Below are 15,778 nucleotides of genomic sequence, written 5' to 3'. Positions count from 1 at the left end.
TTACAGTGTGTTTCTTCTGGACACCAGTTAATGTTTTCTAAAGAGGTACCTGTCCTAGTCTACCATTGATCTTTATTACTGTCACTTGGCTTGATAGACCATGTGCTGTGCATGTAGACTATACCACATTGTAAGTGCATGGTGTGTATAATTAGCAGTGTATGAATGGATGAAATGGACCTTCATGTGGCTGATAAATAATGCAGAATCTTCCTGTCAGTGATACAGCACATTAGGGAAGACGGCCAGGGATCCAGTTTTGCTAGCCAGGATCACACATCATGCACGTTAAAGCACTCACTCTCTGTCTCTCTCTATCTCTTTGTTACATTCAGTACACACTACACACATAGATTCGTACAAGTAAAAATATACCTATCCCGCTTTTCCTGTGGCATTCTGTGTGTCCACAGTCCCTCCCTTCTATAGCTCAGTTCAGTTGAAGCTCAATCACGCTGTGTTCACTGAGAGAATAAATAGAAGATGACAATGCGCCCTTCACACAGCCCCATTGCCTTGATGCCAGCTGATGGTTTGCCCATATGAGACAGGGCTAGTTGGATGGCGAGGAGGAGACGCCTCCTGCTGCTGTGGAGGAGACAGGGCCCAGTGCCCTATGGCTGTCCTCTTCCCGCCCACAGCTGGCCGCGCTCCAGACATCAATTCCCCATCTTTGTGTGTGTGTGTGGGTGGGTGTGTGTGGGTGTGGAGGTGAAGGGAGGAGTCAGAGTGAGTAGGACATATGTCACAACAACGTGTGTGATCTTCTAGCCGTCTGTCATTTTCTGTGGCCGGGGTCTAAAACCGCCCTGCTACCCCCTTAACTAACCCCCTTCAACCACACCCTTCAGCACACAGCTGCTGGATTGGCTGGAAGGGCTTGTGGCTACGTGAAGCATACTTTCCCTGGTGTAGAACTCCAGCAAAGATGTGAAATTAAACCGCTGTGAAAGATGTGGCTTCTGGGATGGTAGGCCTATCTATCATGCCCAGCTTGACTGAGGGTCCGAACACGGAGTAATATTTCTTAGAGTTGTGTTTTGAACAGGCGGGCAACTAGGTTACTGTTGCGACCTATATTTAACACCTAGGGGAACACAGCGAGTAGCATAACTTTATCCTTTGCAAAAATTGACAAAGGCTGCTAAAAATCACCACAGAGGCAATTGGAGGTGTTTCCCCTCCACAATTTTGCTAGTTAGACAGTTGGTTGTCTAAGGCACAATGCATGGCAGGAGCAAAGGGATTTTATTAAGCCTCTAAATTATACTTGGTTGTGTTTTGGGCATAACATAACATAAAAGTGTCTTAGATCCAGAACCTTGAAGATACAGAACCTTGAAATGGGACAAGGTTTACTTTAGCAAGAGTTTTGTCCTCTCAGCCATTGTGGCACTAAACAAACTGCCCTGTCGATAGGATGGTTTTCTGTGTACATTGGGGACCTCATGTTTTGTCTTGGTGATATTCTCTTTTGTGCTATATATGTTACAGTATGTTCAAGAAACCAGTAAAAGTTGTCAAGGAGCACTCGTTTTGACGTTCACCACACACTAATCACCACCAGATGGCGACGTCAGCCACTGGATAAGAGAGTTACGTCACGCTTTGAACTCGCCGCAGACCGGAAGTGTTTACTCTTTATTTACTAGCCTAGCCTAGCCTAGCCTAGCCTAGCCTAGCCTAGCCTAGCCATTAGCTCCATTGTAGTCACTTGGACAGGGCGTTTAACGTGCGCTTGCCCAGGCCTTACGGCCTGGGCATAAATATAACGATTGCATTCACCACGGCTTCGTAACTCGCACGGCGCTCCGCCGGCCGCGCGGCCCTGGCCCGCTCTTCGCGGCCACTCGCGCCTGCGGCGCTCGGGGGCGAAGAGCAGGACCAAGGTCCGCTGGCCTTCGCGCCGCTTGGGGCTTCGTGGACCCAGGGGGGCCTCGTAACTCGTTTGGGCTTCGTGGATACAGGGGGGCTTCGGTAGCCGCTCGCAGTGTCGTGGACAATAGAGCGGCGCACCGCCTGGAGTACGTTGTTGTGGCGACCGCTTGCTCCGCCCCGTGCCGCATCTCGAGTGCTCCGCGTCTCGAATGTGCTGTTTCTCCAATATACTATGACATATATATTGTTATGTGTTGTTTTTTTTTTTTTTCTTTTTTTTGGTTTGTTGGACTTGTGAAGACAAATATCCCTTTGGGGACGATAAACATTATTATTATTATCATTCTATTTAAGAGCTAGGTGCACTTGAACCTTGGGGTATTGCTATTTAGATGACGGATTGGAGACAAACCATTTTCTGCTGAGGAAAAGTGAAAGAGTGCGACCATCAAACAGCACTAATAATGATTTTGTAACCGAGCTATAATCCTGAGCGTGTGCTTCCTTCAATGCATGAGGAGTGAGTAGGCCACTTCTTATCACGTGACGGGGAAGTTTCATGTGGAAGCAACACGTTATTCCAACCAGTTCCTTTCCCTCCATCAGACCTGGTCAGCCTCCATCAGGCATGACCAGGGGGAGGCAGTATAGAGACCAGGCATTGCTACATGTTTTGAGGATACTATAGATGGGATGATATGTCACGATCATGTCACGGTTATTGTGACCAAATAAATTGTGATTTACGATATTATCGGGCTAATCTTAATCTTAATACATCCATTATCCTGTGGCGGAATCTTTCCCAAAAAATAGCTGATCTACAAGCCCACAAGAAGACAATTCTTTGGCGAAGAGATTTGGTAGAGAGTGAAAAAAGACTATCAAGTAGTTATTTCCATGTCTTTTTTACCAATTATAGAGGGTTAAAATGGTACCGGATATGCAGCTCGGCAAATAAAAGTTGAATTGGTCCCAGTAGATGACGGAGGATAATTTCACGATGAATTTAAATCTCCACAATATGATTATTGTGAGTGTTTTTATCACGATAAACGATAATAACGATTATCGTCCCATCCCTAGAGGATAGGAGTCAGGAAATGTCAGGCAAGAGACCTGGGATCCAGAGACGGCTCCCTTGCAAAAGAGGCCAGAGGAAAGTCAGTGGATCTAACAGGCAGAGTCAGCAACAGAGTGTTGCCAATTGAAATTCAGCAGCTATACTGTTTACACTGGGCATGAATGACAGGTTAGTGTGTAGAGGATAGGCACAGCTGCTGCAGACATATTTTGCGAGTGAGTATGTGTGCTGATTTAATAGGTGGACACAAAGCCCAGGCAGGTTCCAGTTAACAATATACAATGTACAATTTAGGCGTTAATCCAGAGCGACTTACAATAAGCAAGGTAATACATCAATACATCAACATTAATACATTAATGTTGATGTAGCTCTGGATTGGAGTGACGTTGTCAAGGACACTCGTATATCTCGATCAGATTTTGTGTTCTACAACTATCTATAGGCTGCTGTAGAAGGGGAGATAACAATGGAGAAAGTGAAACCTAACTAATTTCAGCCTGTGCAATAATAGTGACATTTAATGGTTTCTCCTTTTGCTGTGGGGACCCCCCTGGAACCCCCTTAACCCTGCAAGGCCCAGCGTTGCTTTTTGGCAACGTTTTTTTAAATCATTTTTTTTTAAATGTTATAATTATTTTTCCTGTTCTTTTTTCACATTAACATCACCATTAAATCCTATTTTTTAGTATTACAATGCCATCGGCCACGATATTTGCATATAAATACCCCCCACAGGGGCTGACATTCACATCTCCCAGAGAAGTTGAAATTCCAGCGTCTGGACGAACAACATCTCACTTTTTAACTGAAGCTATTCCTCACAAAAACACAAGTAAAATGCCTGTAATATTGTTTTTCGTGATCATTAGAATGTCTAGAACACGTGCATATGTTAATATTGTGAAGAATATCCCCAATATGCAAATTAGAGCATGATTTATGATTTATGATTTATGGCACAAAAACATTATTAATTTTTTAACATTACATTTTCCTGTGATTAGGACTCCTACAACACCATCTGATTTTTTTTTGACCAGTAGAAATTAATTCGGGCCTTGCAGGGTTAAAGACCCCATACGAGCACTCACTCAGTCACGCGGCTGCATAAATGTGTACCCACAGTAAATTGACACTATATTGCCTTTGCACTGTATGACTCAGGAACGTCTTCATGTTACGCAAGGTTTTAATGCAATTTTTCTGAACTCTCTCTCCCCCTCTCTCTCTCTCCCCTCTCTCTCTCTCTCTCTGCTTGTCTCAGGTGAGTCAGTTGTATCTGAGCTCCACAGGTCGCCTGTGCTCCTCTCTGCCACCTCATATCTTCTCCTCAACAGAGAGAGCCTATCACATGATGCTGCAGGAGAGACGACCACAGTGCTTTATGCTCAGGTAGACGCACGCACGCAGGCACGCACGCACACACGCACGCACATATTTCCCTCGGTATGAGAGCTCTGCTGTGGCATCATCTCACATCACATTATTGATAACCGAGCTATAATAGCCGAGCTACGCAAGCACAAGGCACGCCCAACAGTGTAGGAATGCAGCGCACGCGTGTGTGAACGGTGAAGTTAGCTGAGCCAGGTGGTTTGCGCATGCCTCCCTCCTCCCACAGGCCTGTTAAAACGCTCCGAGGCCCGTTACTCCCGGGTGAGATTAATAGCTCCCTGCCTGGGCCTGGACGCTGGCTCCATTCACCGTGTTCACAGAGAGATGGATGTGCTCTGGGAGCACGCTGGCGTCCCGCGCTTTGTCCTCGGCCCGGGCGGAGGCAGGCCCCTGATTGCAATTAAATCCTGTTCCGACTTTTTTCCCAGCCACATTCCCGCTGAGTCGCGACCAATCTGGTGGAGAGTTAATGCAGCCTGGCCACAGGCTATCCATCACACACACGCACATACTGTACTGCACTGTACACACGCATGCACGCATGTACACAGCTTCAGCATTACATACCATGCCTCTGTGCTCCAGTGAGCCGAATGCAGTCAAAAGGTTAAGGCCCTCAAGGACAAGGTACATAATCTCTCTCCCACTCTTCCTTCCTACCCAGGGGTGTCGCACCAAATTCTGGGCCCTGGGTACAAGGATTCACTGCGGGCCCATTTAGACTGGGAACGCATTATTACGTATTATTTTGTGCTTTAACTATTGAAAAATAGCAAATATACAATCTCACGCTTGTAGATCTGCTATTTTTTTAAATTGTGAAAAGTTGTGCAAGTCTTTGAATATTTCAAATCCTTCTAAGGTTTTTTGAAAAACCTATGTTTCTATGTCAGTGGTGCTCAAACCTCTTCATGTGAAGGACCCCCAAAATGTTATGTATTTGGCCATGGAACCCCATCTCAAAATATTTAGTTCCAGGTACCCCCCAGAAGCAAAATTTCAGTTACAAATGTTCGCTTAAAAAATACATATATTCAGAGATTTGCAAACATTTTCGCGACTTTAGCAGATCTACAAGCTCTTAGCGCGGCACCGAGTGCCTGTGAGCTTGTATATCTGCTATTTTTCAATAGCTAAAGTATGAAATAATTAAGGCCCCTCCGCCTTGGGCCCTAGTAACTCAATCCCACTTTTTTCCCCCCTGTGTGACGCCCCTGTTCCTACAATCGCTTTCCTGCTCTACTTCTGTCTGTCTTTGTCTCTCTCTCTCTCTCTCTCTCTCTCTCTCTCTCAACCTCTCCTTGTCCCTCTCTCTTGCTGACACATGCATCACGCACTACACACGCATGCGGTGCACCTATACTCCCACGACTTTACAGACAATCAGTGGCCTGGCCATGATCCCGCCCTGGAGGCCGGTGCACTAACAAAACGCCCTTGAAATCTAACGCAAAGTGGTAAATGAAAAGAGTTGGGGGGTGGGGTGGGGTGGGGTGGGGGGGGGGGGGGGTAAAGGTTCTTGGGACTTCACACTGTTCAGCAGCACAGCCATAAATGCTGCAGAGCACCAGGGTATCATTGCAGTCATTAGTAAGGGCTTGTGACCTACCAAAGCCATCTGCTTGGTGTTACAGTGCTGCTCTGGACTCTCTGCGTGTCACTGTGTGTCAGAGCGTGTACTGTAGAGGCGCCGTATGGCATGTCCCATATTCACCCTACGGCAACTAACTAACAGGCATCCAATGCCAGATAAGTTGACTCAGTGTGTGTGTGTGTGAGTGTGTGTGAGTGAGTGTGTGTGCGTGTGTGTGTGAGAGACTTTAGCGGTTGGGAGAGAAGGGATGATGTCATGTGGGTGAAGTAGTGTGACAAAGGTGAAAGATGCAGAGAGCACGCCAGTGACTTTACCCGTCACACCCATGCATGAGACACATACTGTACATACACAGCAAAGTCCTCAGTGTTACTTTATCCATTTGTACATTAGTTAAAATAACAGGATTTTACTGTGCAGAAGGGGGATGACAGCACGCATACGCATGCAAACATTTAGTCTTGCAGCATTACGTGCGCTTTGTGTCAGTGGCATCTAAGTTCAATTCAACAACCTTTATGCTCATGACTTTCAGTTTTTCTCACCTTTCTTTGCTTCTTTCTGTCGTTGTCTCTGTCTCTCCCTCCAGTGGCGAGAGTGGTTCTGGGAAGACAGAGGCCTGCAAGCACATCGTGAGACACCTGACAGCGCGCTCCAGCCCCAAAGGCTTTGCTCTGGAACCCAGGATGAGACATGTGAGCTCTCCTCTCCTCTCCTCTCCTCTCCTCTCCTCTCCTCTCCTCTCCTTAAAGGAGTTAGTTCACCCCCAAAATGACTCTTTCTATTGATTACTCACGCCATGGAGACTTGAGTTCAGTAATATTCTTTAGTTTTTGTTGCATTCCTAAGACAAAAAATATATATTATAATATATTTACCCTCATTGATTCCGGATGGGGACCCAAATGCATTACTCCCCATCTGGGTCCCCATCCGGAATCAATGGGGGTACATTTATTGTAATCAAATCTTTGTATTAGGAATGCAGCAAATACAAACAAATATTATTGAACTCAAGTCTCCATGGTGTGAGTAATCAATAGCAAAAATGTCATTTTAAGGGTGAAGTACTCCTTTAAGCCTGAATGTGAAAAACTGAAGAATAATATTTTCGGTACTTCTTAACACACTAAACTAAGCATAAAAAAGGCAATACTGGAGATGTGGTGTGGATTTCTGGACAGTGAGAGCATAATATGCTGCATTCAAGTTCAGGAGAGTTTGGACAAGGCAATTCTCTTGAATGCTGCTTTCGGGTATGGCATTTACATTTCTTTCACCATGGTAAAAACTGCATTCATGGTCTGGAGAGGGCACGTTTTACAGACAGGTAAAAGGGCAGGGGCTCAAGCCCCCTTTGATGTCTATGTGTGCACGTGCCTGTTCTGATTCCTCAGTGCACACAAGTCCCCACCCGCCCTTCTTTCCCCTTGTTTTCTCTGTGATCAAATAAATCCAATAGCAGTCAGTGTAGACAGGCAGAGACGAGCGGCTCGATGAATGTCGCCTACTGTTCTTCTACAGCAGTCAGACGTGGGGTGTGAATAGATATATGGATTAGCACGCCGCAGTATGGGGCCCAGGATGGGTACAGACTAGTGGTCTTTTTGTTAGGGTCTGATAGCTGTTCCTTTGTCTCAGACATCATCACCCTTGGACGGTGAGTGTGATTGCACTATTATGTGCTCGAGATACAGTAGGTGACCTCCCGTAGCTGCCTCTGTGATGGTGATTCTTTTGGATGGAGCCATTTGCACAGAAACGGTGCGGAGCTATATTCTTAGGAGAGAGCGCATTCTCTCTCCTGTGCTGTGCAGTTTGACGACGAAACACAAGAACGGAGCGAGAATGTTCCCTATCCAGGGACGTGCTGGCCATTGGGAAAAGCGGGATAACTCCCGAACGGCCGGTTCATTCCCGGCCCGTCCAGGCCGGCCATTAGGAAAAAAAATGTTGCACAAAAGTAGTGAAAACAGCCGATCTACAAGCACACAACGCCTCGCACCGCGAGGCGTTGTGTGCTTGTAGATCTGCTGTTTTCACTAGTTTAAATCATTTTTTTAAATGATAAATACAAAACAAACGGTTTTGGACATACAAGGTTTCCACCCGACAACGACGAAATATAACTAATGTAATTGGCCCACTGGCTTGTTACTTGTCATGATCTGAAATGGCAAATCTTTGAGTAGCAGCAGCTACTACTGTATATCTCTCTCTATAGTGCGCAATGAGGGCCTCTCCAATTCTTTTTCCCGGGCTGAATCAGGGGCCCAGCACGTCCCTGTCCCTATCCCATTCATCTAGCGGTGAATGAGGAGCTACGACCGTGACACATGCTGTGAGGATAGGTAATGATCTGCAGGCAATTTAAATGTCTATGTAATTACTTGCTCGTTATGAAAGGGGGGAAATCTGACTCTAGTAGGGTCATGGGAATTATGATTCCTCCCCTGCACTCCCATGGAGAAAAGAAAAACACAGTCATTTAAGCTGGCACTCAAATCATTGATCCTGATCTTGTTAAGCACTTAAAACCTTATTTTATACTTGGGCTGTTCGGAAATTGGCGATTCTATCTGAGCTTGTGACGTGCCCAAAATAGGGGATGCCAGGGTTAATGTGGGTAAAGCAGATTAGAATATGTCTTGGCTAACATAGCTTGACAAAATGATTCACTGGTGTCTGCCGGTTGCCATGGGAAACCATCTCTTTAAGCCGCTATGCCCAGATGACCCACTCCGCTTATCTATTTTAACCCGTTTAGAACGGGTACACATTATTTTATGCTTTAACTATTGAAAAATAGCAGATATACAAGCTCACAGCGCGGCACCGAGTGCCGCGCTGCGAGCTTGTAGATCTGCTATTTTTGAAAAATCGTGAAAATTTGAATTTTGACCCGATTCTATAAGTGTCTTTTGAATCCTTCTACGATTTCTTTGAGAAACCTATGTTTCTATGTCAGCAATCTGGCCAGCCATCGTCAAAGAAAAGGTCCTTTTCACTTAACTGGAGCTCAGTTAGTCTGTTCTTGAGAGACTACTATGTCAGTGGTTCTCAAACCTTTTCATGTGAAGGACCCCCAAAATGATATGTATTTGTCCACGGACCCCCATCTCAAAATATGAGTTACAAATGTTCACTTTAAAAATGCATATATTCAAAGATTTGCACACATGTTCACGACTTTTTCAAAAATGGCTCTAGCCAGTCATCTAGCTGGGTAATAGTGTGTAGCTAGTCCTCTAGCCAGTCCTCTAGCTGGGTAATAGTGTGTAGCTAGTCCTCTAGCCAGTCCTCTAGCTGGGTAATAGTGTGTAGCTTGGGTGTTGAAAGTGCCTTGATCTTATGAAGTAATCCTTATGCAGTCAATATCTGGGTCACCACACTCACAGAGCACACAGGGACAAGAACCATGCCAGGTATCCACAAATAGAGCCACATCAGCATCTAGTGGTGAAAAGCTGAACTGCAGCAGCACACCAGTTATACATCTCAGTTTTGGCATGTTTCTCTTTTTTTTCATCCATTGTTATTCCCACAAGGACAATTCTGTTTCAACTTCACCCAGCTGATGGCTTCTCAGATGGGTTATGATGAGGGCTTGAAGTGAGCAGTTTAGGTTTAAGTGTGTTGCTCAGGGACACTTATCTAATGTGTAAATCAACCAACTCCTGTTCTTATCACTCATTTCACTGTAAATGAGGAATTCCTGTGTTCCAAACTCTGGCTATCCATACATGGAGACGACTGGATCATCACTTAGATCTCCATATATGGAGCTGACCTCTACATCTGTTTCCCAGATGATGCCATGTTAGGGCAACCACACTAATAGAATCCCTTATGCCAATCAATATTAAGCCCATATCTGAGAATTCCCATAAAATAGAATCCCTTTATGACATCAATATTAAGCCCATATCTGGGAATGCACATATATGGATATATTGTGTCAGTTTAACCAGTGTGGTTGCCACAACACAAGTCACACTTGCAAATTAATTACGTCCTTGTCCCTTTTATGCCCATATATGGAGATCCCTGTCCTCTACAACTGATTTCCAGATGATGCCCTGTTAGGGCAACCACACTAATAGAATCCCTTTTATGCCAATCAATATTAAGCCCATATCTGGGAATGCCCATACAATAGAATCCCTTCTATGCCATCACTATTAAGCCCATATCTGGGAATGCCCATATATGGACATATTGTGTCAGTTTAAACATATTGTGTGAGTCTCATGTGGTCTATAACATAAGACATCTATGATGTCAGACATCAGTCATATCCATCTTTGGGAAAATATTTTGTCCACATTTTGTCGAACTTAAACAACCAACGGCAACTCGAATCACACTTGCAAATGAATTGCTTCCTGTGCGAATTCCGTCCCTTAGGCGTCTTACTGGTTATATTATACTATATTTAATAAATACCCCTTTTTTGTGGTTTTCAAATAGTTTTGACACAGACTATGTTTCATGGTCATGATTCACCAGGAGCCTGGATGGCTTGGTTCCAGGCTTAAACTAATGTATATAAATATGTGCCGTGGGAAGGACTATAGCCTTATGGGTCATTATTATATCAGAAAATTACAGCACACATGTAAAAGACACTGAAAGATATACTATATACTTAGCTATGATTGCTGTTGTCTTTCCCTCTATAGGTGAACTGTATTCTAGAGGCTTTCGGACATGCCAAGACCCAGAGGAATAACAATTCTAGTCGCTTCATCAAACTTCTCACCATGCAGTACTGTGAAAAGAGACGGACACTGCTCAGAGGTAATCTGCATGTTTCTCCTACTAGCAGGGTAGCCAGCATAGTCAGGGTTATTGCGCGGGTCAAATATGGCTATAATATTCCACTACAAGAACTAAGCAGATCATGCCATGCTGTGTAACATATTTCACGGCTTCTGGATTTGCTTACATTCTCTTTGGCTCAGGTTGAAATAAGGTTCTTCTCAGAACCTAATTTGGGCCCTGCTCAGGTTCAGGACCCCAAGTTCTGCCCAGTCCCCCCCCCAAAAAAAAAGAAAAGGCGTAGGCTAAACTAAATAGGTAAATAATCTACAAGCTCACATATCACCCAAGCTCACATATCACACAAGCTCACATCATATGATATATGAGCTTGTAGATCAGATATTCTCACTTTTTTATGAATTTTCATATCTTTATAGGCTATACTTTATATCAAGTACTGTACCTCCCCCTTCAAGGGTGGTTCTGGTTATAATAGATACGTAAACAAAAACTAAAAATCAAACCGCGGTTCGAAGTGAAGCGGTGAACTTTTATTCTATGTGTTCTAGAGTTATGAACTCTGTGATCTATACATTCTTTATATTCTGAATGAATTAATGATTTTATCTGGAGGGCCGGATTGTCATGTGAAGCTTGACCAATCCTCAAAGTATCCAATCATCAGACCGGGACGGACACTACACACATACGTTCGTACAGACGGACGGACGGACGGACGGACGGACGGGACAGGACAGATAAAACCTATTCATTCTGAACTGAAATGGCCATATTACATGGGACACACATTTTGCTTTTTGAAAAAGCCTATTCATTCTGGACTGATATTCTGGACGTACGGGACAGAAAAATCCTGTTCATTCTGGACTGGTGACCATATATGGACATGAGGTGACATACATTTTGTTTTTGAAAAAGCCTGTTCATTCTGGACTGAGATGACCATATATGGACATGAAAGACACATTTTGTTTTTGAAAAAACCTGTTCATTCTGGACTGAAATGACCATATGGGCGTGGGACACACAAAGCCACTCATTAGAAGCGGTTTTCACCGCTTCAAAAACCTCTCAGAACTTCATAGGGTCTGGAAACTTTCTGGTTATGGAAGCAAGGGTCTGGGTTGCCCTTCTTAGTAGAAAAGACTTGGAGGCCAATACTATGAAGAAGACAGGGATCTTCCTCTTTATTGACTTCAATGTGAAATGAAAGTTTTAAAACGTTAAAAATATATAAATAATAAAATAAAATAAAACGCACAGATGGAAAGTGCCTGTGGTGTGGGCGTGCATAAAAGATACACAGATACACTGACAGACGGACAGACAGGCAACTTCAACGTTGTTAGATAGAAATGTTTACCTGTAGCGTTTAGCTTGGAATTGTTTGTAACTTGAAACGCAGAATAGGGACGCTAGGTATCAGGTGGTGAACACTCATAATTATCCCTGTTTACATTTTAGATTCCATATATTGGAAGTGAGCCTATGCTGACACATACTGTACCATAAAAAGTGCAATGCAAATGAAGTTAATTTTAGCTTTTTGTATGCTTGTAGGCTACCTCCGAATTACATGAATTAATTCATTTTTAATTTGGACCATTCCATTTTTTATAAAGATAATATTATTTTTACAAGAACCATATCCAACACCCAAATAACAAATAATAATAGAAATCAAATCAAATCCAGAATGACAATAGAATAACAGTTTGGTATTTATACACACTTATTCAACATTACCAAGAGGGGGCAGTAGAGCTCCATCTCTGTCTTGGAGCACACCGTGTCCTCTTTTTGCTCTATTTAGCAGCTCCCATCATCGTGCTCACCTCAGATGACCTCGGTGAATTGAATTTATTTACCAGGTAGTGGTAGATCATGACAGCTGATATTGCCGTTTGACCTGCCCAGCTCTAATATGTGACCTGTGCTCCATCTATATTTCTAGCACGTATCTACACCTACATGCTGGAGAAGTCGCGTCTGATCCACCTGCCCCCTCACCAGCAGAGCTTCAACGTCTTCTATCTGATGGCTGAGGGCATGTCGCCAGAGGAGAAGAGCGCACTCTACCTCAACAATGTCCTCGCTCACAGGTACTGGAACCAGATTCACACGGTGGCCATTTTGTTCTCACATTGTAGGCCTGAACGCAAATCTGTGTCACTTTAGATTTGAACCACTTTAACCATTATTTTATGCTTTAACTATAAAAAAAATAGCGGATATACAATCTCACAGCGCGGCACCGAGTGTCGCGCTGCGAGCTTGTAGATCTGCTATTTTTGAAAAATCGTGAACATTTTGTGCAGGTCTTTGAATATCTTTGACCCGATTCTATAAATGTCTTCTAAATCAGTGGTTCTCAAACTTCTTCATGTCAAGGACCCCGAAAATTACATGTATTTGACCGAGGACCCCCATCTCAAAATATGTTGTTCCAGGGACCACCCAGAAGCAAATATTTGAGTTACAAAAGTTCGCTTTTAAAAAGATATATTCAAAGACTTGTGAGCTTGTATATCTGCTATTTGTCAATAGTAAAAGCTTTAAAGGAGTAGTTCACCCCCAAAATGACTTTTTTTCTATTGATTACTCATGCCATGGAGAGTAGAGTTCAATAATATTTTTAGTTTTTTGTCACATTCCTAAGACATAAATGTGATAACAATAAATTTATCCCCATTCATTTCGGATGGTGACCCGTTTCAAAACGGGTCACCATCCGGAATCAATGGGGGTAAATTTACTCAAATCAATTTTTTGTCTTAGGAATGTGACAAAAACTAAAACATATTATTGAACTCTACTCTCCATGGCATGAGTAATCAATAGAAAAAAAGTCATTTTGGGGGTGAACTACTCCTTTAAGGCCTAAATGGGTTATAATGGGGCTGTCCACACCAAGCATGATGAGCATAACTATAAATATATTAATTTTAAAAAGAATCGTTCAAGTGGGTTCACGTCCACTCAAGTGGATTGCGGTGTCCACACCACAACTGTAACGACAGTAAGGAATGATATGGTCGGATGCTTTCAGAGCCATTTGATGAACGATGGAAACAATGACAGCCAATCAAGGATGACACACTTGCATTTTTCTCATGCAATTCAATCTGGTCATTGTCCACTAATAAGGACACTGTGTGCTGACCTTAAGTAGTGTGTGTGTGTGTGTGTGTGTGTGTGTGTGTGTGTGTGTGTGTGTGTGTGTGTGTGTGTGTGTGTGTGTGTGTGTGTTTGTGTTTGTTTGTCTGGCTAATGATATAACAAGTGTGTTCAGCAGACCGCTGGTGCAGAATAAATAGGATTATTTAAGTCCCTCACCCAACACGACCCCTTTATAAATCCAAATATAGCCTGCATTTTCACATCCTCTCGTATTGTATTGCACTCTCCAAACCCCCAGTGTAAAAGTGCAAAAATGGGTCAATTTTTACACTCACAGTTACATTAACACTGAGGATTTTACCGGGCAGATTTTTACACACTCAGCATGAGACTGAAGATTAGAAAAACATTAACCAGGTCAGATTCGGCTGTGTGTGCGTACAGTATGTGCGTGTGTGCGCGTGCGACATGCGTACGTACATGCTTTTTACATTTTAGCATGGATGCTAGTCGTCTGTATGTGTGCAGTGCACACACAGCTGTGTCTTTATTTGTAGCGCCCGCCTGTCTTGTCTGTGCACGTCTGTCAGTGCACGTCTGCTCGTGCGTGGTCCGTGCCCGCGAGGTTTCGACCCGCCTGTCCTCGGTTGCCGTTCTTTTGCCGCAGTGGGACAAAAAAGTGTTTTTTTGGAACTGGTCGAGCACAATGGAGAGACCCACTGGCATGACACTAACCCATCCACGACCTCCCCTTGTCTGGTCACCGTGGGGTGTTGCGTGATCCGACTGATTTAAACCCTGTCCTCTCTTTACCCTGCCCCTCTCTCTCTCCTAGCCTCGCCGCTTACACCATCACAGTTCCCTTTTCATGCAAGTGGATGAATGTGACATATGTATGTCATAAAACCTGTTGGCTTTGTCTCTCGCTCGTTCCAAGGCAAGGCCCGTAAATTCTCCACTGGGCACATGGTGAGATGCTTTTTGACAGGTGCGCCCGCCTGTCCTCGTTTTTCCCTGATGCATAATAGTCGGTGACGGGTGGAAACCTTGTATGTCAAGAACAGTTCCTTTTTATTATTATTTAAAAACAAATAAAACATTGGAAAATAGCCGATCTACAAGCTCACAATGCGTCGCATCGCCTGTGTTCTGTCTCTGTGTGGTAGACCTATAGGCTAGGGCTGGCCAATATGTCGATATTATACCGATGTTGTGATATGTCAGTAGATATCGTCTGTGATATTGGATATGATATATTGTGACCTGGCATGACTTGAGTGTTATCTTTTTCCTGGTTCTAATCGCTTAAGCCCTAAAAATAGTTATATATATTTTAATTTGAAGAAATAGCTGATCTGCAAGCTCACAGCGCTTCGGATTGCGACCCGTTGTGAGTTTGTAGATATACTGTATATATATATATATATATATATATATATATATATATATATATATATATATATTTTTTTTTTTTATATATTTATATTTTTAATCAAATACAAAAATACATTGTCACAATATGGATATGCAGGTATTTGGAGTATCCTTGTGTCTCTCCCAGGTATCTGAGTGGGGCTCATCCTGGAGAGAGCGCTCCAGTGGCCACAGCGTCCACCCAGAGCAGGGAGCGTCTCACTGCCCTCAAACAAGCCCTGAGAGCCCTGGGCTTCAACAAACTGGTACTGAAATAACATGACATACAGTACATACCTATTTTATTACTTTACCATCTTGGTTTGAGAATAGCTTGTCTACAAGCCCACAAGCTGTTGTGTTGTGGAACTTGTGGCACATTGTGAGCGACTGGGTTCACCTAAATGTGACACCTACCCAAGTCTAGACCGTACGGCTCTATTTAGAGGGAGGTAAATGGTGCATTTATATAGCGCTTTTATCCAAGGCGCTTTACATAGATAGTG

The 15,778-nt window shown here is 43.6% G+C and overlaps 1 protein-coding gene across 1 annotated transcript in view; it reads left to right on the top strand.

Moving 5' to 3' along the window:
* The window catches only part of myo16 (myosin XVI), a gene marked incomplete at both ends in the record, with an annotated part of 134,473 nt that overhangs the window by 54,004 nt on the left and 64,691 nt on the right, over positions 1-15,778 (top strand). The window contains 5 exons of the mRNA XM_080753066.1: positions 4,230-4,357; positions 6,544-6,649; positions 10,637-10,754; positions 12,694-12,841; positions 15,421-15,538. Of these exons, the coding sequence (XP_080609192.1) occupies positions 4,230-4,357; positions 6,544-6,649; positions 10,637-10,754; positions 12,694-12,841; positions 15,421-15,538 (618 nt within the window). The remainder of the gene's footprint in view (positions 1-4,229; positions 4,358-6,543; positions 6,650-10,636; positions 10,755-12,693; positions 12,842-15,420; positions 15,539-15,778) is intronic.

This window comes from Nannobrachium achirus, assembly GCF_963921795.1.
Source record: "Nannobrachium achirus genome assembly, chromosome: 22".
In the NCBI taxonomy this organism is placed as follows: domain Eukaryota; kingdom Metazoa; phylum Chordata; class Actinopteri; order Myctophiformes; family Myctophidae; genus Nannobrachium; species Nannobrachium achirus.
Note: the sequence above shows the minus strand (reverse complement) of the source record. Positions and strands in the feature narration are given on the sequence as shown.